This window comes from Cnephaeus nilssonii (genome assembly GCF_951640355.1).
Source record: "Cnephaeus nilssonii genome assembly, chromosome: X".
In the NCBI taxonomy this organism is placed as follows: domain Eukaryota; kingdom Metazoa; phylum Chordata; class Mammalia; order Chiroptera; family Vespertilionidae; genus Cnephaeus; species Cnephaeus nilssonii.
Window position 1 is genome coordinate 7,856,253 of NC_137071.1, and position 22,176 is coordinate 7,878,428.

The window sequence follows — 22,176 nt, forward strand, 5'->3', positions numbered from 1 at the left end:
AGCAAAGATTTGTACAGAGTCTTGAGTGTTTCTCTAGGTTTTTTCCCTCTGTATGAGCAAATTGTATTTCATTTGGAGTGTGTTAAGTCATGTTGGGATTTAAAGATTAGCAGTACACCTTCATTTTGGACAAAAGGAAAGTAATTCTTAGAGCTGATGCACAAAAAATAAAACTTGGGTCTTATGTGTCTTTTTTAAATTATGGTAGCAAAAAAGCATAGAATATTAAGTTTACCATCTCAACCACTTTTAAGTGTACAGTTCAGTAGTGTTAAGTATAGTCACATTTTTGTGCAACCTTATGTGTCTTGGTGTACTTTTTTGGTAGATCTTAGTCAGAGAAACAAGTATCCTCCCACCCTGTGTAAACAGGTTTATGTGACCTCTCAGGCCTCACAGATTGTTGGATAGGAATTTTACAGTTAGTTCATGGGCCTGTAGGGAACCAGGGAGGCATTAACTCCATTCGACCCACTGTGCAGTGGAGGCAGACAAGCTGTCCTCTCTTGAGGCTCCAAGATGGGATGTTATCTTTTCTATGTTGCTATTTGAGTTTGAGAACACTCTGTGAAATGGTCAGGATGGTTATCTGTGCCCCTATTGTTTCTCCTGTGACACTCTCAGTCAGCATGCACCCTTTGCTTTTGGACATCAGTAGATGTGGAAGACTTACCTGATGGTGACTAAGCCAGAATAAACACACCAAGTTTCAAAAAATCAGGTCTTTCAATTAAACCACATGTTAATACCACCTGTTCAGAGTGACCCAATAAAGGGCAGTGATGTTCAGAAATTTATATCTTAATAAGATCCTACATTAAACAGTGTTGTATTGTGACTCTCCTAAAAAGTAATTCTTACTGATAGAACTTTACTGACCAATGAAGTAATAGTTGTTCCTATTTTTGACATGCTACTGATCAAATGATGCTATGAAACTGCATGAATTTTATAATGCAACTGTTGACCTCAATTTAGCAATCTCATTAAACTATTTCTTAGTTTTCTAGAGATATTTTATTGTGATCACCTTTTTATTTTGAACAAGTTAAAACCTAACAGAGAAGTTGCTAAAATATTACAATGAATTCCCAATGGCCTGTACCTAGAGCTATAGATTGTTTTGCCATATTGTTTTCTCTCCCTCCTAGAGATATATTTTCTTTATTGAGGTGAAATTTACATAACATAAAATTAACCATTTTAAGTGAATAATTCAGTAGCATTTAGTGCATTCACGTGTTGTATAATCACCACCTCTATCTAGTTTCAAAACATTTGCATTACCTCAAAATAAAATCCTATATCCAGTAAGCAGTTACTCCCCATTTGCTTTCCCCTCAGCCTCTGGGAACCACCAAACTACTTTCTGTGTGATTTGCCTATTTTGGATATTTCATATAGATGGACTCATACAACATGTGACCTTTTTGCGTCTGGCTTCTTAGCATAATGTACTGAACGTTCATCTACAATGTAGAATGTATCCATACTTTCATCACAGATACTTTTCATTGAAGTTGGAAGTTGACTGTAGAAGAACATTCCATCACCTGTGTTCACCTGCTCCCACTTCACCCCACAAATGGGTTGGAGAGGATCGCAAAGACTCTTAAGACCCATAGTTCCTTTTAAATCAAGCACCCCTTTGGGGAAAGGGTGGATGGTAACTCGAGTACATGTGCATTTACATCCTATAATCTTATTGAATAGTATAAAATGGGCATAAAGAAGAAAATATCCAAAGATAACCACACTAAATAGCTATATCACTCTGGATATGTCACAATCTCTCCTGTCTTCAGTTTCTTTATCTACAGAATGACGAGACTGCATCCAAGCTCTAATAGCCATTATGATGAGAATTGTATGATTCTATTCCCCAGACCAGTGGTTGGCAAACTGTGGCTCTCAAGCCACATGCGGCTCTTTGGCCCCTTGAGTGTGGCTTTTCCACAAAATACCACAGCCTGGGCGAGTCTATTTTGAAGAAGTGGCGTTAGAAGAAGTTGAAGTTTAAAAAATTTGGCTCTCAAAAGAAATTTCAATTGTTGTACTGTTGATATTTGGCTCTGTTGACTAATGAGTTTGCCGACCACTGCCCCAGACAATCCAGCTTACACTTTCTTTAAATCTGTTATTCCATAGAGCTACTTTTCCTCTGTGGTTTATTAGAGCAAAGTTGATATTGATGAACCATGGGGTTTGTGACTCTGGAGGTTACAAACTAACAGCTTAACAGGATTGTGGAAATCAAACATCAGGAATATATTAAAGAATTAGCTGCCTAAAAAAAACACTATAGTTTGGATGAGTTTACAATTCAGTTGGAACTAGGGATAGATGACCATGTGACAATAGAGATATTCATAACCAGAGGAAAAATCTTGTTAATAGAGATTAAATATTCAACATAAACCACATATATATCCAGTAAGGAAATTGGTTAAAATGCCAACAAGAAATATCAGCCTGCTCTCACTCTTCACATGTCACTGCCCTCTTTGATTTGACCAGTCATCTGTGGGTCAAATGGTTACAGATGCTTCTGAAAATTAAGTGGCAACTTAAGATTAAAGTTGACCTAACTGGTACACCAGACAGAACACTCTTTCTTGAATTAATTTTAGTGCTGCATTTATCTTTATTTGTTTCAATATCTATAATAATAAAAGTGTAATATGCTAATTAGACCAGATGTCCTTCCGGAAGGTCTTCAGGACGAAGCCAGGGCTGTAAGGGAAGCCCGGGTCCCAGGTGCCAGAGGGAAACTGGTGCCGGCAGCTGGGGGAAGGAAGGCCTACTCTTGCATGAATTTCATGCATTGGGCCTCTAGTCTATACTAATAAAAGGGTAATATGCTAATTAGACTATGAGACCTTCCAGATGTCCTTCCATACAAAGCCATGGTGGCGGGGCTGAGGCAGAGGCGGTTAGGGGTGATCAGTTGGGGGTGATCAGGCTGGCGGGGGAGCAGTTGGGGCAATCAGGCCTGTAGGGGGGGCAGTTGGGGCAAGCATGCCAGCAGGGGGGCAGTTGGGGGTGGCAGGCCGGCAGGCAGAGTGGTTAGGGGCGATCAAGCAGGCAGGCAGGTGAGCGGGCCTAAATCAGCAGTCGGACATCCCTCATGGGGTCCCAGATTGGAGAGGGTGCAGGCTGGGCTGAGGGACACACACACACACACACACACACACATACCCATGCATGAATTTCGTGTACTGGGCCACTAGTTGTATTATAAAACTTCAAACACACAGCAAAGTTTAAATAATTTTACAGTGAATCCCTCATGGAGTCTACCATCAACATTTTACTATACTTGTTATATCACATATTCATCTATCCTTTTATCTATTCATTCATCCATCTTATTTTTTGAATGATTTCAAAGTAAATTGCAGACACCAGCATAAATGTCATTATGAAGCAGTAGTTCATTTTCACTGTATTTATGTATAAAACATAATTTATTTATACATTCTTGCAGTATAAATTGGAATTTTTTTCAATTTTTTACTATTAAAAGTATCGCTCTTGTGAATATTCATCAAAAAATGTCCTAGTTCTAGCATACATACCTAAGACTGGGATTGCTACACCAGAAGGTGAGTGAATCTTCAACTTTACTAGATAATACCAAATTGTTTCTGGAAGTGGTTATACCAACTTATACTTACACTATTAATGTAGAAGAGTTCTAATTGCTTCATATCCTTGCCAATAGTTAATTTCATCTCCATTTCAATTATTGTTAATTAGGAGGGTATGAGTGATATTATATTGTGGTTGTAATGTGCATTGCTCTGATTATTAATGCAGTCAAGCAATCTTTTCATGTTTCTTAAAAACTTATATTTCTTCTATTGCATGCCTGCTCAAGTCTTTTGTCCACTTTTTTACATTAGTGTTTGTCATTTTTCTTATTTACATACAGAAGTTCTTGGTATATTCTGAATACCAATATTTTTTTTTGTTATGTTTGAAATATCTTCTCCCAGTTTGTGGTTTTTCTTTTTCATGTTTTTTAAAAGTATCTTTTATTGAACAGAATATCTTAGCCGAAACCGGTTTGGCTCAGTGGATAGAGTGTCGGCCTGTGGACTGAAAGGTCCCGGGTTCGATTCCGGTCAAGGGCATGTACCTTGGTTGCGGGCACATCCCGAGTAGGGGTTGTGCAAGAGGCAGCTGATCGATGTTTCTCTCTCATCGATGTTTCTAACTCTCTATCCCTCTCTCTTCCTCTCTGTAAAAAAATCAATAAAATTTTTTTTAAAAAAAAGCATATCTTAATCTTAATGAAACTTTGCTCTTATTTAAGAAAGTTATCTCTATTCTGAAGTCATACAGATATTTAGAGATCTTATTATCTCCTAAAAGTTTTGGGGTATTGCCTTTTGCATATAACTTTTTAATCCATCCAAAATTTATTTCAGTGTTTTCTCATATGGAAAACCATCTGGACCTGGTGTGTTTTCTTTGTGGAAAAACCTGACTGATGATTCAACTCATTTAATGATTATAATGCTACTCAGGTTTTCTATTTATTCTTGAATCAAGTTAGGTAAATTATATATTTCTAGGATTTTGTCCTTTTCATCTACATTTAAAAATTTATTGCCTTAGCCCTAGCTGGTTTTGCTCAGTGGGTAGAGCAGCGACCTGCAGACTGAAGGGTCCCAGGTTCCATTCCAGTCAAGGGCACATGCCAGGGTTGCCGGCTCAATCCCCAGTAGGATGCATGCAGGAGGCAGCCCATCAATGATTCTCTCTCATCATTATGTTTCTCTCTCTCTCTCTCCCCCTCCCTTCCTCTCTGAAATCAGTAAGAAATATTTTTTTAAAAAAAGAGAGAGAGCTCTTTGAGGAAAACGTGGTTGCAGCTGCAGTCCAGCTCCATCCAGCCGGCTCCTGACTCACCATCCGGCCTGCTACTGACTCATCGCTGTTTGCTCTCGCCTAGGAACAAGTAGGTTAGGAAGCCTCACCACAGCCATGACTTTTGGAAGGGGGTGGGAGAGGACAATGGGGGAAAAACAGGGACATATGTAATACTTTCAACAATAAAGATTTATAAAAAATAATAATAAAATAAAGATACTGGGAAGACACCCGTGGATCCAAAAGTGACGATTCACCACATTCGAATCCCTCTAACCAGCCGCAATGTCAAGTCCCTGGAGAAGGTGTGTGCTGACTTGATCAGAGGCACAAAGGAAAAGAATCTCACAGTGAAAGGGCCAGTCCGGATACTGACCAAAACTCTGAGAATTACTACAAGGAAAACTCCCTGTGGGGAGGGTTCTAACACTTGGGATCGGTTTCAGATGAGGATCCACAAGCAACTCATTGACTTGCACAGCCCTTCTGAGGTTGTTAAGCAGATTACTTCCATCAGTATTGAGCCAGGAGTGGAGATTGAAGTCACCATTGCAGATGCTTAAATCAGCCTTTTTAATAAATTGACTATCAGTTGTTAAAAAGAGAGAGAGAGAGAGAGAGGAAAAAAACAAGCTTTTTGTGTCAAAGGGGGATATATGAATTTATATATGCTTGTGGATGAATAGAATATGTCTGAAAGGATTAAAAAGAGTGGTTACACTCTCACCACTCCTGTTTGACATAGTACTGGAAGTATTAGCCATTGCAATTAGACAAGAAGAAGAAATAAAAGGCATCCAAATTGGAAAAGAACAAGTAAAGCTGTCTTTATTTGCAGACGACATGATATTGTACATAAAAAATCCGAAAGACTCCGTCAAAAAACTAATAGACTTAATAAATGAATTCGGCAATGTAGCAGGATACAAAATTAACGCCAAGAAATCTATGGCCTTTCTATACACCAATAGTGAACTTACAGACAGAGAGACTAAAAAGGCAATCCCATTTACCATCGCACCAAAAAAATTAAGATACCTAGGAATAAACTTAACTAAGGAGGTAAAAGACCTATACACGGAAAACTACAGGACACTGAAAAAAGAGATAGAGGAAGACGTAAACAGATGGAAGAACATACCATGTTCATGGATTGGTAGAATCAACATCATTAAAATGTCCATACTACCCAAAGCAATCTATAGATTCAATGCACTCCCCATTAAAATACCAACGGCATATTTCACAGACCTTGAAAGAACTCTCCAAAAATTCATCTGGAATAAAAAAAGACCCCGAATAGCCACAGCAATCCTGAGAAAGAAGAATAAAGTAGGAGGGATCTCAATACCAGATTTCAAGCTGTATTACAAAGCCACTGTTCTCAAAACAGCCTGGTACTGGCACAAGAACAGACATATAGATCAATGGAACAGAATAGAGAACCCAGATATTGACCCAAACCACTATGCTCAATTAATATTTGACAAAGGAGGCATGAACATACAATGGAATAAAGACAGTCTCTTCAATAAATGGTGTTGGGAAAATTGGACAGATACATGCAAAAAAATGAAGCTTGATCACCAACTTACGCCATACACAAAAATAAACTCAAAATGGATACAGGACTTAAACATAAGACGGGAAACCATAAAAATACTAGAGCAATCCACAGGCAGCAAAATGTCAGACATATGCCAAAAGAAATTCTTCACTGACACTGCCCCTAGGGCAATGGAAGCTAAAGAGAAAATTAACAAATGGGACTACATCAAAATAAAAAGCTTTTTCACAGCAAAAGAAACCATCAACAAAACAACAAGAAGGCCCACTGCATGGGAGAACATATTTGCAAATGGCATCACTGATAAAGGTTTAATCTCCAACATCTACAGGCAGCTTATACAACTTAATAAAAGGAAGATAAATGATCCAATAAAAAAATGGGCAACAGACCTAAATAGAATCTTTTCAAAAGAAGACAGAAGGAAGGCCAAGAGACACATGAAAACATGCTCAACGTCACTAATTATCCGAGAGATGCAAATCAAAACAACAATGCGGTACCATCTCACACCTGTCAGAATGGCTATCATCAACAAATCAACAAACGACGAGTGTTGGCGAGGATGCGGAGAAAAAGGAACCCTCGTGCACTGCTGGTGGGATTGCAGACTGGTGCAGCCACTGTGGAGAACAGTATGGAGTTTCCTCAAAAAACTGAAAATGGAACTCCCATTTGACCCAGTAATCCCACTCCTGGGAATATATCCGAAGAAACTAGAAACACCAATTAGAAAGGATATATGCACCCCTATGTTCATAGCAGCACAATTCACCATAGCTAAGATTTGGAAACAGCCTAGGTGCCCGTCAGCAGATGACTGGATCAGAAAACTGTGGTACATCTACACAATGGAATACTATGCTGCCATAAAAAAGAAGGAATTCTCATCATTTGCAGCAACCTGGGAGGAATTGGAGAACATTATGTTAAGTGAAATAAGTCAGTCAATGAAAGAAAAATACCACATGATCTCACTCATTTATGGATAATAAAGAACATTATAATCTTGAACAAAAAGATAGATACAGAGACAGTAAAGCATCAAACAGACTGTCAAATTACAAGGGGAAGGTTAGGGAGAGGTGGGGGAGATAAGAGATCAATCAAAGGACTTGTATGCATGCATATAAGCATAACCAATGGATGCAAAACTCTGGGGGGTGGGGGCATATATGGGAGGGGGGTGTGGGGAGGGCAATGGTAAGATATGTACACATATAATACCTTAATAAAAAAATTGAAAAAAAAAAAATAAAAAATAAAAAATAAAAAAATTGTTAAAGCCACAAAAAAAAAAAAAAAAAAAAAAAAAAAAATAAAAAGAGTGGTTACCTCTGAAGAGAGAGTCTAGGGTTCTAAGATAGAAGGAAGAGTTACTTTTCATCACATACCCTTTTGATCTGTTCTCACAGGTTACTTTGTATTTATTTGTATTATGTTTTAAATTTAAAATGTAGTTATGTCAAAATAAATAAAACTTTGAAATGTTATTCCAGAGCTCAAAGCCAGACACAGTTCCCAAGCTCTCCCCAGAACAAAAAGAAAGAAAAAGGGTACTTTCTTCTCCCCCAGTTTACCTTCTGTGCCACCTTCCCTGCCTTATAATACCTCATTCCCAAAGTCATAGTTAATGCCCCAATGACTCCTGGCCTCTGTGTCTTGTTAGCAGCAATTTTCTTCTATCACAGTTTTCCATTCAGTCAATACTTTGACCAACATTTTTTAAAATAGAACACAGGACCCTGGACTTGGAAATAAGCAACAACCAAAAAACCTCCAAGCATCTGAAATAGCAGCTGTCACCAAGCCCTATGTTAACACTCTTGACTTAGTTCCTCAAACCAGTGATTTTCAAACTTGAGCCTGCACCAGAATCACCTGGGGGAGGGGGGCTTGTTAGAACACAAATTGCTAGGCTCTGGCCTCAGAGTTTCAGATTCAGTAGTCCTAGTGTGGAACCAAGAATTAGTTATTTCTACCAAGTTTCTAGGTGAAGCTGCTGGTCCTGGTCTGGAGATCCCATTTAGATTCTAATGAATTAGCCTAAGGTGCTGACCTTCACTAAAAGCTTTACTGAAACTCTCAATCTATATCTTTATCATCATAAATATAGTGCATATTCATTAGAGGAAATTTGGTTTAAAAATGAAAAGTAGAAAGAAAAATATATCACCCATTGTGCCAAGATTCAGACCTAACCACTCTTGACTTTTTTTTTTTTTTGGTTCTACAACTCCTAATCAGCCTAGTTATCAAATTCCCCAAACCACTGCGGATTAAAAGCTGCTATCATGAATGTCAGGGGAGTTAGGAGGCAATTAAAAATGTGCCCAAAGATGGCCTTGATAAGTGGCAGCTGAGAGTGAAAGCCAGGAGAGAAAAATGTGAGTGGACACTGGACTAAATCCCCACATGATTGAACTGAGCATGTTCTTCATCTGGACCCTACATTATGCACAAGGCATTATGGGACCTCTAAGGAGGGACATCCATCTCAGCCAATAAGCAGGAAGACAAGGGGAAAAGTATTCCAGGAGACAGGAGGAGCAAAGCCCAGAGGCTCCTGTGTGCAGGAGCCTAAGCAGAGCTGTATTTCAACCAGAGCATCCACAGACAGGTAGGGAAGAGTGTGAGGCCCAGAGGCTGTGTCACCAAAGGTGTTCTATACTCTCTTCCCAAGCTTGGGCTTTATCCTGCAGGCAGTGGGAAGCCATTGAAATATTTTCAAACATCAATATTACTTGAGGAGGTAAGTACTTTAACTAGACCCGTGGTTGGCAAACTGCGGCTTGTGAGCCACATGCGGCTCTTTGGCCCCTTGAGTGTGGCTCTTCCACAAAATACCACGGCCTGGGCGAGTCTATTTTGAAGAAGTGGCGTTAGAAGAAGTTGAAGTTGAAAAAATTTGGCTCTCAAAAGAAATGTCAATCGTTGTACTGTTGATATTTGGCTCTGTTGACTAATGAGTTTGCCGACCACTGAACTAGACCAGGCGTCCTCAAACTACGGCCCGCGGGCCACATGCGGGTGTTTTTGCCGTTTTGTTTTTTTACTTCAAAATAAGATAATGTGCAGTGTGCATAGGAATTTGTTCATAGTTTTTTTAAAACTATAGTCCGGCCCTCCCACGGTCTGAGGGACAGTGAAGTGGCCCCCTGTTTAAAAGGTTTGAGGACCCCTGAACTAGACCATTGGTGAGGCGTGGAAATGCGGCTTTTTCAGTAGTACAGGCAGAGGTGGTTGTTAGTAAGCTCCAGAAAAGGGGTGGTGGTGGTAGCGATAAAGATGAGGGGGAGGATTCAGAAATACTCAGGTGGCAAAATCAGCAGGGCCTAGGGACTGACTGGGGTGGGTAAGAGGGAGAAGGAACTGTGGAGGCTGATTCTCTGCGGAGCTGTGTGGTTGGCGGTGCCTCGCTTCCTGGGACAGAGAAGAGCAGAAGCAGAGCTTGCTCTGAGGGGAAGATGATGAGCTCAGGTTGAGTCTACGGAGTTGGAGGTTTGACATAATATCCCACTTCCCATTTCCCATTTTTCATATTCTCTATTACAGAAAACAGCCATTGTAGACCACATTTATAATCATTTTTTAAATAAAGAGGTTAAAATGAAAGATTTGATCATCCAAAAGAATGAGCTTTAATTTTCAGAAAATTAAGGAATGTGCGTTTCCTCGTTCTTTGAGAAGTCAGATAAATGAGGCATTGCTCTGATGTGAATATGCCTTCAAATGAAGTGACATATATTAACTCGGCAGCTTGTCCATCAGTCGTTTATAAGAGACTTTGGGACTCAGAAGTTGTGTATGTATTTTCTACATCTGAATCTCTACAAAACTGTTTTGGTGAAGCTTTGGCCTTAGCTTGGCTTTTCAATGACTTGCTGGGGGCAGAGGTGGATATAATTATCTCCTTAGAACACAAGTGGATTTCCTAGAAAAAAGAGCAGCAGGGAACACGATGAACAGCATTGCCTCATGCTCTTGGGACAGTCTATTCACCACGCAGATCACTTGAGAAAAGAATCCAAAATCCACATCCAGAAAGTTGAAGAGGGAGGGAAGAGCCAAATTATCAGAGCCTGCAAGTGCTTTTGCTGGTTTGGGCCTCTTCATCATTGGCCACAACTCAGGGTGAAAAAGAAAACGGGCTTACAGAGTTCTATTTGCAATTTTATAGGATATAGTAAGTCTAAATGAGTCTGTTAGCATTCTTCTTGGTGTTTTTACATTTTTACACTTCAGTGAGGTGTTTGCAAAGACAATCTACCTGTCGAGAATTCCTTTCAGGGGTCTCACCCCTAGATGCACATTGGAATCACCTGTGAAGCTTTAAAAAGGTCAGATGACTGGGCCCGTGCCAGAAAAATCTGATGTTATGGATCTGAGCATGTAGATTTTTTAAAACTACCAGGTGATTTTAATGTGCAGCTAGTGTTGAGAAGCAGTGAGTACATTCAAGCCACACTGCTAACAGGTTGTTGTTTTTAATTTTCCAAACATCTTAATGTCCACTTGGAGAACGTACCTAATTGAATTTTTTTAAGTTCTGAAAATATTTGAGTTAGGACAAAAGTAAAAGAAAAGAAAATGAAAATCTCCCAGTTTTGCTCACAGATTCATAGCTAGGCCAAGCCCACTAGACAAACAGACAGCTGGGCCATTGACTACCAGCATGTACCCTAAAATCAACATGTGTAAACTCACTTCTTGTGCTTCTTTCATTCAGTGAGCTGAAATTGAACTAGATTTCAAAGAGTGAGGTTCCATGTAATTGTCAATAGGGTACATTGAGAACTTACTAAGTGTTAAGGCACTATTTATATCTTTTGCATTTGCAAACTCATTTAATTCCCCTGCACAATCCCATTTCATAGATGAGAATGTGGAGGCACAGAGCAGTTCAGGAAATTGTCCAAATCCACAGCCAAGAAATGGAAGAATTGAGACTCAAATCCAGAATTCCTGAGCTTGCACCTTTGTTTTATTTTATTGTTTTTTACTATTGACCCCTCTACCCCAGATCCTCCCCCCAAGCCTTCACCACACTATTGTCTGTGTCCATGGGCTATGCATATATGCATATAAATTCCCCAGTTAATCTCTCCTCATCCCCACCTTCCCTCTGAGATTTCATGCTCCATGCTTCTCTGTCTCTGGATCTATTGTGTTCATCAGTTTATTTTGTTCATTTGATTCCGCATATGAATGAGATCATGTGATACTTATCTTTCTCTGACTGGCTTATTTTACTTAGCACCATAATCTCCACGACCATCCATGCTGTCTCAAAGGGTAAGAGTTTCTTCTTTATTATAGCCAAATAGTATTCTGTGGTGCAAATGTACAAAAACTTTTTTAACTGCTCATCTACTGATGGGCACTTGGGCTGTTTCCAGATCCTAGCTTTGTAAATTGTGCTGCTATGAACATAAGAGTGCATATGTTCTTTCTGAATGCTGTTTCAGGTTTATTAGGGTATATTCCCAGAAGTGGGATCACCCGGTCAAATGGCAGTTCCATTTTCAATTTTTTGAGGAAACTTCATAATGTTTTCCATAATGTCTGCACCAGTCTGCATTCCCACCAGCAGTGCACTAGGGGTCCCTTTTGTCCACATCCTCACCAGCACTTGTCACTTGTTGATTTGTTGATGATAGCCATTCTGACAGGTGTAAGGTGATATCTCATTGTCATTTTAATTTGCATCTCTCTGATGATTAGTGACTTTGAGCATGTTTTCATGTGTCTCTTGGCCAACTGTGTGTCCACTTTGGACAAGTATCTATTCAGGTCCTTCTCCCAGTGCTTGCACTTTTAAAGCCACAATAGACAGCCTCTACCACATAGCAGAGACCCTAAAATAGAATGGCGAGGGAGATAAATCAATGTGCTCATATTGGGGGTTCTTATAGATATGAGGTGGGGCATGGCAGGGAATACAGAGATAAGGCAGACATATGCCTCCAGTTGTTCACAGGGTAAGGCAAAGGCACGAAAGAACACCAGCAAGTAGAGCAGGAAAACGGCCATAAGGGAAGCACAAGTAAATGTGAACATGGGATCAAAGGAGGATGGGGTTTCTTTATCCATCAGTAAGATCTCCCTAGAGGAGGCAGCATTAGAAAGTAATTCCTTCTTACTGCAGCACAGGTCAGAGGTAGGAAAGCAGCCAGAGGAGAGGTGGGAAGGGAGTCTGGGACCTTGTTTTAGAAGCATAGTTAAGTCCCCAGGCAGAGCCCTTTCCCTGCACTGCACTAGAACCCAACCTACTCTCACACAGAGTGAACTGAGCTGAGCTCTGGAGGGTGAATTTCCAGGTGGGAAAGTGAGCTATGCATGTCTCACAGCCCTGAATCTTAACCTCTCCCTGAAACTTTTGTCATGTTGATACTTGTTGCTGTCTCTTGCCCAACCCCATCTGTGCGCTGACCCTTCTTTCCCTTTAAAACTCTGGCCAAGCATGAAGAAAAAGCTCTTTCTTGGCTTATTTTGGCAAGTTTGGGCATGCTGTCACTTTCAAGAACTTTGATAAATATTAAGGAAGAATTAAAAGGAAATAGTTATGTTTAAATAACATTTTAGTATGGTGAAAGTCAAATTTCCAAGTACCAGGTTTTAATAAAAGGAACCATATGGTCCACAAAATCTCCTTATCCTTATATGGTAATCCACTATAGACCCAAAGGACTAGTACAGTCTTGTATGTACCATCTCTAGCTTCTTTCCCTTATGGCTTTCTCTGAGTTGCAACAAGCAACTGGCTATTAGCTAACTTCTTTCCTCCCTCCCTCACTCCCTTCCTTCCTTTCTTCCTTCCTTCAATCCTTCCATCCTTCTTCTACTACCCACCCATTCATCCAACATAAATTTATTGAACACCTACTGGGTGACAGCTGCTATGTTAAAAATTAAGTGATCTATATTTTTGTGTGCTTCTCACTACCAGGAATAACTCTGCTTCTACTCCAATGTCTTAGATTGGATGATTGTTCCCCATTCTTCATGCCTTTTTCTGCCATTAACCTTACAGTGCCTGCCAGTAGCGTAGAAAAGTATACTTCCCTAACCCCAGTGACTTTGAGTTTGGTCATATGATTTGCTTTGGTCAATGAAAGGTTTCGTTTCAGGCTTGATGCCCAGTTGGGGTGCATAATGGAGACAACAGATCGATGTTTCTCTCTCTCTCTCTCTCTCTCTCTCTCTCTCTATATATATATATATATATATATATATATATATATATATATATATATTAAAAAACATATCCTCTATGGTGAATTGTGCTGTTATGAACATAGGGGTGCATATATCCTTTCTGATTGGTGTTTCCAGTTTCTTAGGATATATTCCTAGAAGTGGGATAACTGGGTCAAATGGGAGTTCCATTTTTAGTTTTATAAAGAAACTCCATACTGTTCTCCACAGTGGCTGCACCAGTCTGCATTCCCACCAGCAGTGCATGAGGGTTTCTTTTACTCCTCATCCTTGCCAGTACTTGTTATTTGTTGATTTGTTGATAATATTCATTCTGACAGGTGTGAGATGGTACCGCATTGTCATTTTGATTTGCATCTCTCGGACGATTAGTGACTTTGAGCATGTTTTCATATGCCTCTTGGCCTTCCTTCTGTCTTCTTCTGAAAAGTATCTATTTAGGTCCATTGCCCATTTTTTGATTGGGTTGTTTATCTTCCTTTTGTTAAGTTGTATGAGTTCCCTGTAAATGTTGGAGATTAAACCCTTATCGTTGATAACATTGGCAAATATGTTCTCCCATGCAGTGAGCTTTCTTGTTGTTTTGTTGATGGTTTCTTTTGCTGTGAAAAAATCTTTTTATTTTGATGTAGTCCCATTTGTTTATTTTTTCTTTAGTTTCCATTGCCCTAGGAGCGGTATTGGTGAAGAAAATAGCTAAGATTTGAAAACAGCTTAAGTGCCCATCAGCAGATGAGTGGATTAAAAAACTGTGGTACATCTACACAATGGAATACTATGTTGTGGTAAAAAAGAAGGAATTCTTACCATTTGCCACAGCATGGATGGAACTGGAGAGCATTATGCTAAGTGAAATAAGCCAGTCAGAGAAAGATAAATATCACATGATCTCACTCATTTGTGGAATATAATGAACAACATAAACTGATGAACAGGGACAGATCCAGAGGCAGAGAAACATCGATCAGACCATCAAACCTCAGAGGGAAGGTAGGGGAGGATGGGGGTAAGGAGTAGAGATCAACCAAAGGACTTACATGCATACATATAAGCCTAACTAATGGACACAGATAATAGGAGGTGAGGGCATGAGTGGGGGGATGGGAGGGTAATGGGGGAATAAGGACACATATGTAACAACTTAATCAATAAAGAAATTAAAAAAAAACATATCCTCAGGTGAAAATTAAAAAAAAAAAGACTTCTGTCAAAAGTGACAGAAGAGAAAGAAAGAAAAAACCTGGGTTCTTAATAGTATCAAACTTCTGAATGAACCAGCTTCTTTCCGCTAGAACTTTCCTTTGGACTTCTTATATGAGGTAATAAAAGCTCTCACTCATGGTGCAGTATGATTACCAGTAGCATCAGCAGGCCTGGGAGCTTGTTAGAAATGCAAAGTCTCAACTTACTCCAGACTTACTGAATCAGAATCTGCATTTTAAAAAGAGTCCCCAATGTTTCCTTGCCACATTAAAGTTTGAGAAGTGCTGGTTTAACCTCTTTCTAATTAGATTTTCTGGTGGTTGCAGCTAGAAAGCAAACTGATAATCCTGTCTTATACGTTAATAAAAAATATCTTGTTTTCTTATCACCACCAAGAAAAGGATGCAGGAAAGGACAAAAGTGTTTTCTACCTATGCAAGTCTTTCAGACCTATTAGAAAAGTTCCCTGGCTCTTTAAACTGCTTTATTTCCAATATTGACAGGAAACAACTTATGACATAGTAAATGCACTTTTTTGGCTTCAAAGGGTAGTGAAAACAGTTCTTAAACTCAATAAAAATGCAGACTGTATATATACCTCTTGAGTCGACATCTCCACAAAAATGAAGATGACGGGTAAGACATGGAAAGGTAACAACGCACCAACAGAAAAAAAAAATGTTCTAAACTCAGATTTCCTCATAAAAGTAGTTACTCAAGAGTAATTGTGATTCCCAGCCAAATTGCAAGCATGTTAATAACACAAAATGAAATAATTCTGAGTTGTAAGAGAAAACAAGATACTCTCATAGCATTGTTATTCCTGAAAAGACTACTCGAGTTTCTTGCGGTTGCCCAAATCAGACGATTTCGTAAGTTATTCTGTGTTTATACTGCGTTTAAGCAATTGTTAAAATAAAAGAGGCCACTAAGTATGATTACTTAATGGTCTATTGGTAGACTTTTAACCAAACCCAATTTCAACAAACAAAAATTCTGCTGCTTTATTTTTAAGGAATCTTTTTTAAAACAATGTTCTGTTTTGATTGCCTTTCAATAACAAGCTATTGAGAAATCGTTTAGGTTGGTGCTTATTATGAAAACACTGCTATTAAGATTATTTCATAGCCTAAATTTCTGAAATCTCATTCATTGTATTTGAGAAGTAAACAGCTGAGCAAAAATTATGCTGAGGGTTATGGCTGATGTGGTTCAGTGTGTTGGAGCATCATACCAAGCACCAAAAGGTTGTGGGTTTGATTCCGTGTCAGGGCACATACCTAGATTGCAGGTTCAATCCCTGATCAGGGAGCATATGGGAGGCAACCAACTGATGCTTCTTTCTCATATCAATGTTTCTGTCTCTCCCCCTCCACCCGCTACCCCATTCTCTAAAATCGATAAACATGTCTTTGGGTGAGGATTAAAAAGTTTTTAATTATGCTGAGAATTTGAAGGTTAAACCAATTTACTATTCTATATAATAAAAGGGCAATATGCAAATTGACCCTAACAGCAGAATGACCAGGAACGACTAGTTGCTATGACATGCACTGACCACCAGGGGGCAGATGCTCAACGTAAGAGCTGCCCCTTGGTGTTCAGTGCAATTCCACAGGGAGAGCACCACTCAGCCAGAAGCCAGCTCATGGTTGGCCAGCTCAGCAGCAGTGGCAGCGCTAAGAATATTTGAGGGAGCAGGCCTAAGCTGTTAGTCGGACATCCCCCAAGGGCTCCTGGGCTGCCAGAGGGATATCTGTCTGCCAGCTTAGGCCCAATCCCCCAGGGAGCAGGCCTAAGTTGGCAGGTGGACATCCCCCAAGGGGTCCCGGACTGTGAGAGGGCGCAGGCCGGGCTGAGGAACCCTCCCCACCCCGAATACACAAATTTTTATGCACCAGGCCTCTAGTTTAGTAATAATCTTTAAAAAATTAAGGCCATGGGTTCACAAATTTCATTGCCATTTCACAATAGAAAAATCACTATATTTCTACTATAGAATCACTTGGAGAAAAAATGGAGAGACACCATTCTACAGTGTTCATAAAAGTAATCAAGAGGTATGATACAAATTCCAAAGAGACTTCCCACCCTGACCCCCCACCCCAAAAAAAAGCCATGTAAAAACCTTGCTTTGGTCATTTTGAATATCTATGGAAAATGATAGCCAAAGCTCATAAGAAATAACTCCTGGACTGGATATTTTCACATTTCCAATTAAAGAACTAATATTGACAACCTATTCCCAATAAGTCACTTGGAAGTTCATGGCTCTATTTGTACATTTGTCTCCATGATCTCTTTCACTCTGGCTGCCTGCTTTGCTTTCCCCTTTAGCATCTCAAATGATGGAAATATACCAGAAAAAGGAAAGGAAAAAAGTTGAGTGACACATCTTTGAATGGCTTCAAGGGTTAACTGAAAGATTTGTCTCAAGAAGAGGCAAGAAATGAATGGCATTCGTGTCCTGCATGTGGAGCTCACGTATCTGTGGCCTCCTGGACTCTGTTCTCATGGGAACCTGCCTCTATTTCATCTGTCAGTTGACTCTCTAATCCTCAGTATTCAGAAAAGATAAGGCTGAATAATTTAATGTGGAATTATCAAATACTTGTACCTACACTGAGTGGCCAGATTATTATGACCACCTCATCAGTACTTTGTTGGGCCACCTTTTGCCTTCAGTACTGCGGCGATTCTTCTTGGCATTGACTCCACAAGATGTTGAAAGGTGATGCGAGGAATCTGACACCATGCCTGATGAATAGCACTGTCCAGTTCTGTGAGATTTGATGGTTGTGGAACCAGCTGCCTGATGGCTCTTTTAACTTCATCCCACAAATGTTCAATTGGATTGAGATCCGGTGATTGTGGGGGCCACCTAAGTAAGGTAAAGTCTCCCTCATGTTCTTAAAACCACTCCTGCACAATATGAGCACCGTGGCATGGCGCATTGTCTTGTTGAAAGAAGCCATCTCCATTGGGATACACCATCAACATGATAAGATGAACTTAATCAGCAACGATACTTAGGTATGTTGTGCTATTCAGACATTGTTCCACACGGATTAAAGGGCCCAAATCATGCCAGGAAAACATGCCCCAAACCATAACACTGCCCCCACCAGCTTGAAGGGTTGTACTCATGCATGAGGGGTGCATGCTTTCATGCTCTTTCCGCCAAATTCTCACTCTGCCACCTGCATGATGCAACTGGAAACGTGATTCATCGGACCACATGACTTTTTTCCAATGCTCGACTGTCCAATCCTTGTGTTCCTATGCGAATTGGAGACGTTTTATCTTGGTAACTGCAGACAGCAAAGGTGTTCGAACAGGCCTTCGGCTTCTACATCCCATACGATGCAGGGTACGGCTAATTTGCCTACAAACATCAGGTGGTCATAATAATCTGGCCACTCAGTATATAATATACCTGCCATGAGGCCCTCTAGACAATGGGGTATGTGGGCATACAGGTATATAGGACTTGTTTCCCTATCCTGTCAGTCTTATTCATTTCTGTCTTTTGAGCACCCACAATAGCTCCTGGCACATAAAAAGAGCTAAATGAATATTTGTTGAATAAATGAAGAAATTGTGGCTCTAAAGGCTTTCCTCCTGGGGTCTACAATAGCAAATATATCCCCCTAGGACAACTTGGCATTGACTTTTTTTACTTTATCACATGAGAACTCAGTATAATCCTTCACTTAGGGAAATGAGGTCTAAGCTCTCTCTACTGCAAGCATGTCAGACTTGTAGCCTGCAGGCCGCATGTGGTCCACAAGGAATATTTTTGCGGTCCAGCCAATATAACGGTATGTAAGAAACGTTTTCATAAAAATTTCATAACTTAATGTTTATAATATCCTGTTATACATAATTATTAATAATGAACTACAATGTTTGCTAATGACTGATTACTATAATCGTGTTGCATTCATTTCCCCTACATGCCTTACGCACAGGCGCACCATTTCTCTCCACTAGCAGCTGACTGCCACGTCAGTAGTCTTGGACTAACTTGTTTGGTGTGTGCAACAGGAAATATTTCACTTTTGGAGAACAAGAAAAATAGGTTTATTTGTGTTACACTTATTAATTTGTTCAGTTATTTAGTGTCTGGTAAGTTAATGTTCAAGAAAAAATATTAATTTTTATTAAAATGTTCTATTATTTTATTATAACAATGACTCATGTATTTCAGCCCTTTGTATTCAGCATGTTTCTATCGCAATAAACCTATATTTCTATGAAAATTGAAGCTTTTGTTTTTTTGCAGCCCACATAAACTTAAACCTTGTTTATTTGGTCTGTGTTAGCCTTTGAGTTTGACATGCTTGCTCTACTGCATCCCACTAGTGAAGCAATTGCAAATTGTACATCCACTACTGTGATACAAAAGCATCCCCACAAAGGGTCCTCTATATACTAGAAGATGACTTTGGCCACAGGAAGAGGAGTGTTCTCCCTGGTTCAGTAGGGGGTCCTAGAACTGTACTACAGTGATTCAGGATGGCAGGAGTTAGAAGTTTCTGCATTATTAAAGGATTGTTGGTTGAAATATTTATTTGTTCCATATTTCCTAACACAACAATTTTGTATTATAAATATAGCTCCCTGTCCCTAACTATGGAGGATATTTGTGCTGCTAATTAACCAAAATTAAAAAGGTCCAAAGAGCCTGGAGAGTGGCCAGACAAAGCCTCTGATAGTCTGTGAACTTGAGCTCCTATCTCTCATACTTTCTTCCCCTGGCAGACAGAACCCTTCCTCAACGCACTCCTCTTCCCAAACAAAGCATACTCACACAACTGTTTTCCTTCAAATGTTCAAAATATAGCTTTTTAAAACTTACTGAGTAACCCAAAGTTCCTTGCAACAACATTATAGGGCCCATTGTATTTTACCAAAAATTTCCTAGTGCAAACAGATGCCTCTGATGTAAGGGTTGGCTTTGTCAGGCTCCAACAGTGGAAAAGAGAAAATAACCATGAAGTTCAGGAACAGAAAAAAGTTTTCTTCCATCGGGAGGAAAAAATATCCCAACATCATTTCAATTTAAACGAAGCCATGAAACAAAACATGGACTGCAGATTTTGTCTCTTAAAGTCTTTATCTAAGGTTTGTATTAACATTCTCAGTGGGTGTTGCTTTAGTGATCAACTCAAACCCAAAGAATTAAGCTCCAAAGTGTTAAGCTAGCTAAAGTCATTTAAAACAAGTAATGGTGAGGTGTTTGGGGGGTTGTTTTTGTTTTGCTCTTCACATCTCAAAGTGCAAAGATTGAAAGTCCAAACACTGCAAGTGAATTTTATAAATATAGGCAAGACTGATGCATCCTCCTCCTTTTCAGAGAATATGTTGCTAAGTCACAATATGTTGATGAGCTCTGGTGCAGAATACATTTTAGTAAGAAGACCAATTGCACATTTGTTTTGGGAAATTATTCTGAGATACTTATCTATGGTTCTGAGCTGGGTGTTTTGTTTGTTTTTTCAGGTCTTTTGCAAAATGGTAGATACTTTAAAACTCTTTTAAGATACTGACATTTTAATTTGTATGCTTCCCTTGATGAATATACTGGGGCACTGAACAAAAATAGTAGAGAGGAAAGCAGCAGTGAATAAACAGATTCAATATATGGTTTTTAAAAGAAAGGGATAATTAAACACACACACACACACACACACACACACACACACACACACACACGAGTCAATAGAACCTTTATCTGTGGTTAATGTTTGTTTCCATCCATTTCCAAATGGTAATCTTTTGGCCTGTTTTTACATCATGCTTAGTTATCTAATATTATTATTTTTAATCCATTCTTTCATGTGTTTAAAAAGACTAATATTCTTTTTCCCCTTTTTAAAAGTATTTTAATTGATTTCAGAGAGGAAGGGAGAGGGAGCGAGAGATAAAAACATCAATGATGAGAGAGAATATTTGATTGGTTGCCTCCTGCATGCCCCCTACTGGGGATTGAGCCCACAACCCGGGCATGTGCCCTTGACTGGAATCGAACCTGGCACCCTTCAGTCTGCAAGCCAACGCTCTAGTATCCACTGAGCCAAACCAGCCAGGGCAAGACTAATATTCTTGCATGAGAATATTGTTTCATTTATTTTCTCTTTATGTTTGAATTTCATGAAATCCCTGGATAACCCAATTTGGGGGAGCTGAAGGCAGAACTAGATCTATATAAAAGTGTTTTACACTGGTTCCATGTTTAATTAGAAATTAGTTAAGACTATTCTGAAGGGGGGGGGGAATCTTACAGCTTGTATTAAACATATTATTTTTATATTTTTCATCTGTAAATACTATTAATATTTCTGTGTTTCCTTTTCACACTTCATTTTAGGTTTTAGATGATAAAGTCTGTATGTTAGCCATTAATGGAAAGTCTAAGTCTCCAATTTCCAAGGAGGACCTAAAAGTTGATCCATAAAAAATACAAAAGCATCATGAAATGTCCAGAATGGTCAAATCCAGAGAGACAAAAAGACTAGTGGTTGCGCAGACCATGGGATAAGGGGTAGTGGGGTGGGGGGGAGGAGATGGGGAGTGGCCTCTAATGACTGCATAGTGAAGGGGTTCTAAATGAGCCTCCCACAATGTGCCACTTTGGCATGTGCATTATTTTGAGTTGAAGGTAATGGACACCCTGAAGGCTCGAGAAAATTTTTTACAATTCCCTTACCTACATAAAAGAATTTAGAAAGAGGGCCTGGCCCAAAAGAGAACTATTACTAGAGATAATTGTTAATCTGAAGGACCTATCTGTATGGCAGGACAAGCATCTAATTACCAAACATCTGTTCTTCTTAGTGAATTGCCCTCCTCCCCTTTGAAGCCGCAAGTCCCTATCCCATTCCTTAGCTCAGGATGGCATATAAGCCTCAACTGCTTGACTTGTCCTTGGGTCTCATTGTCTTTATGGGGATCCCATATGTAAGTAACTAAATTTTTTTTTCTCCTGTTAATCCATTTCATGTCAATTTAATTAATAGACTGACCAAAAGAACCTAGAAGGGTAAAAGAAAAAAAATTTTTTTCTCCTACAGTAGTTTTTTCTATAAGGGATAAAGATGTTCTAAAATTAGATTGTGGTGATGGTGCACAATTCTGTGAATATACTAAAAAAACACATTGAATTGTACACTTTAAGTGGGTGAATTTTATGTTATGTAAATTATGTCTCCATAAATCTGTTTGTTTGTTTTTATTGTGTGTGTTTTTGGTGGTTGTTCCTTACCCAAGGATATTTTTCCATTGATTTTTAGAGAGAGTGGAAGGGA

The 22,176-nt window shown here is 39.3% G+C and overlaps 1 protein-coding gene across 1 annotated transcript; it reads left to right on the forward strand.

Annotated features, from left to right (window-relative positions):
* Nucleotides 1-1,821: 1,821 nt before the first annotated feature.
* On the forward strand, nucleotides 1,822-5,441 carry LOC307096079 (small ribosomal subunit protein uS10-like; the record flags this gene model as incomplete). The annotated part of the gene is made up of 2 exons (XM_079765654.1): nucleotides 1,822-1,867; nucleotides 5,095-5,441. 2 exons carry the CDS (start codon nucleotides 1,822-1,824, stop codon nucleotides 5,439-5,441), a joined length of 393 nt encoding a protein of 130 aa, XP_079621780.1.
* Nucleotides 5,442-22,176: the final 16,735 nt, after the last annotated feature.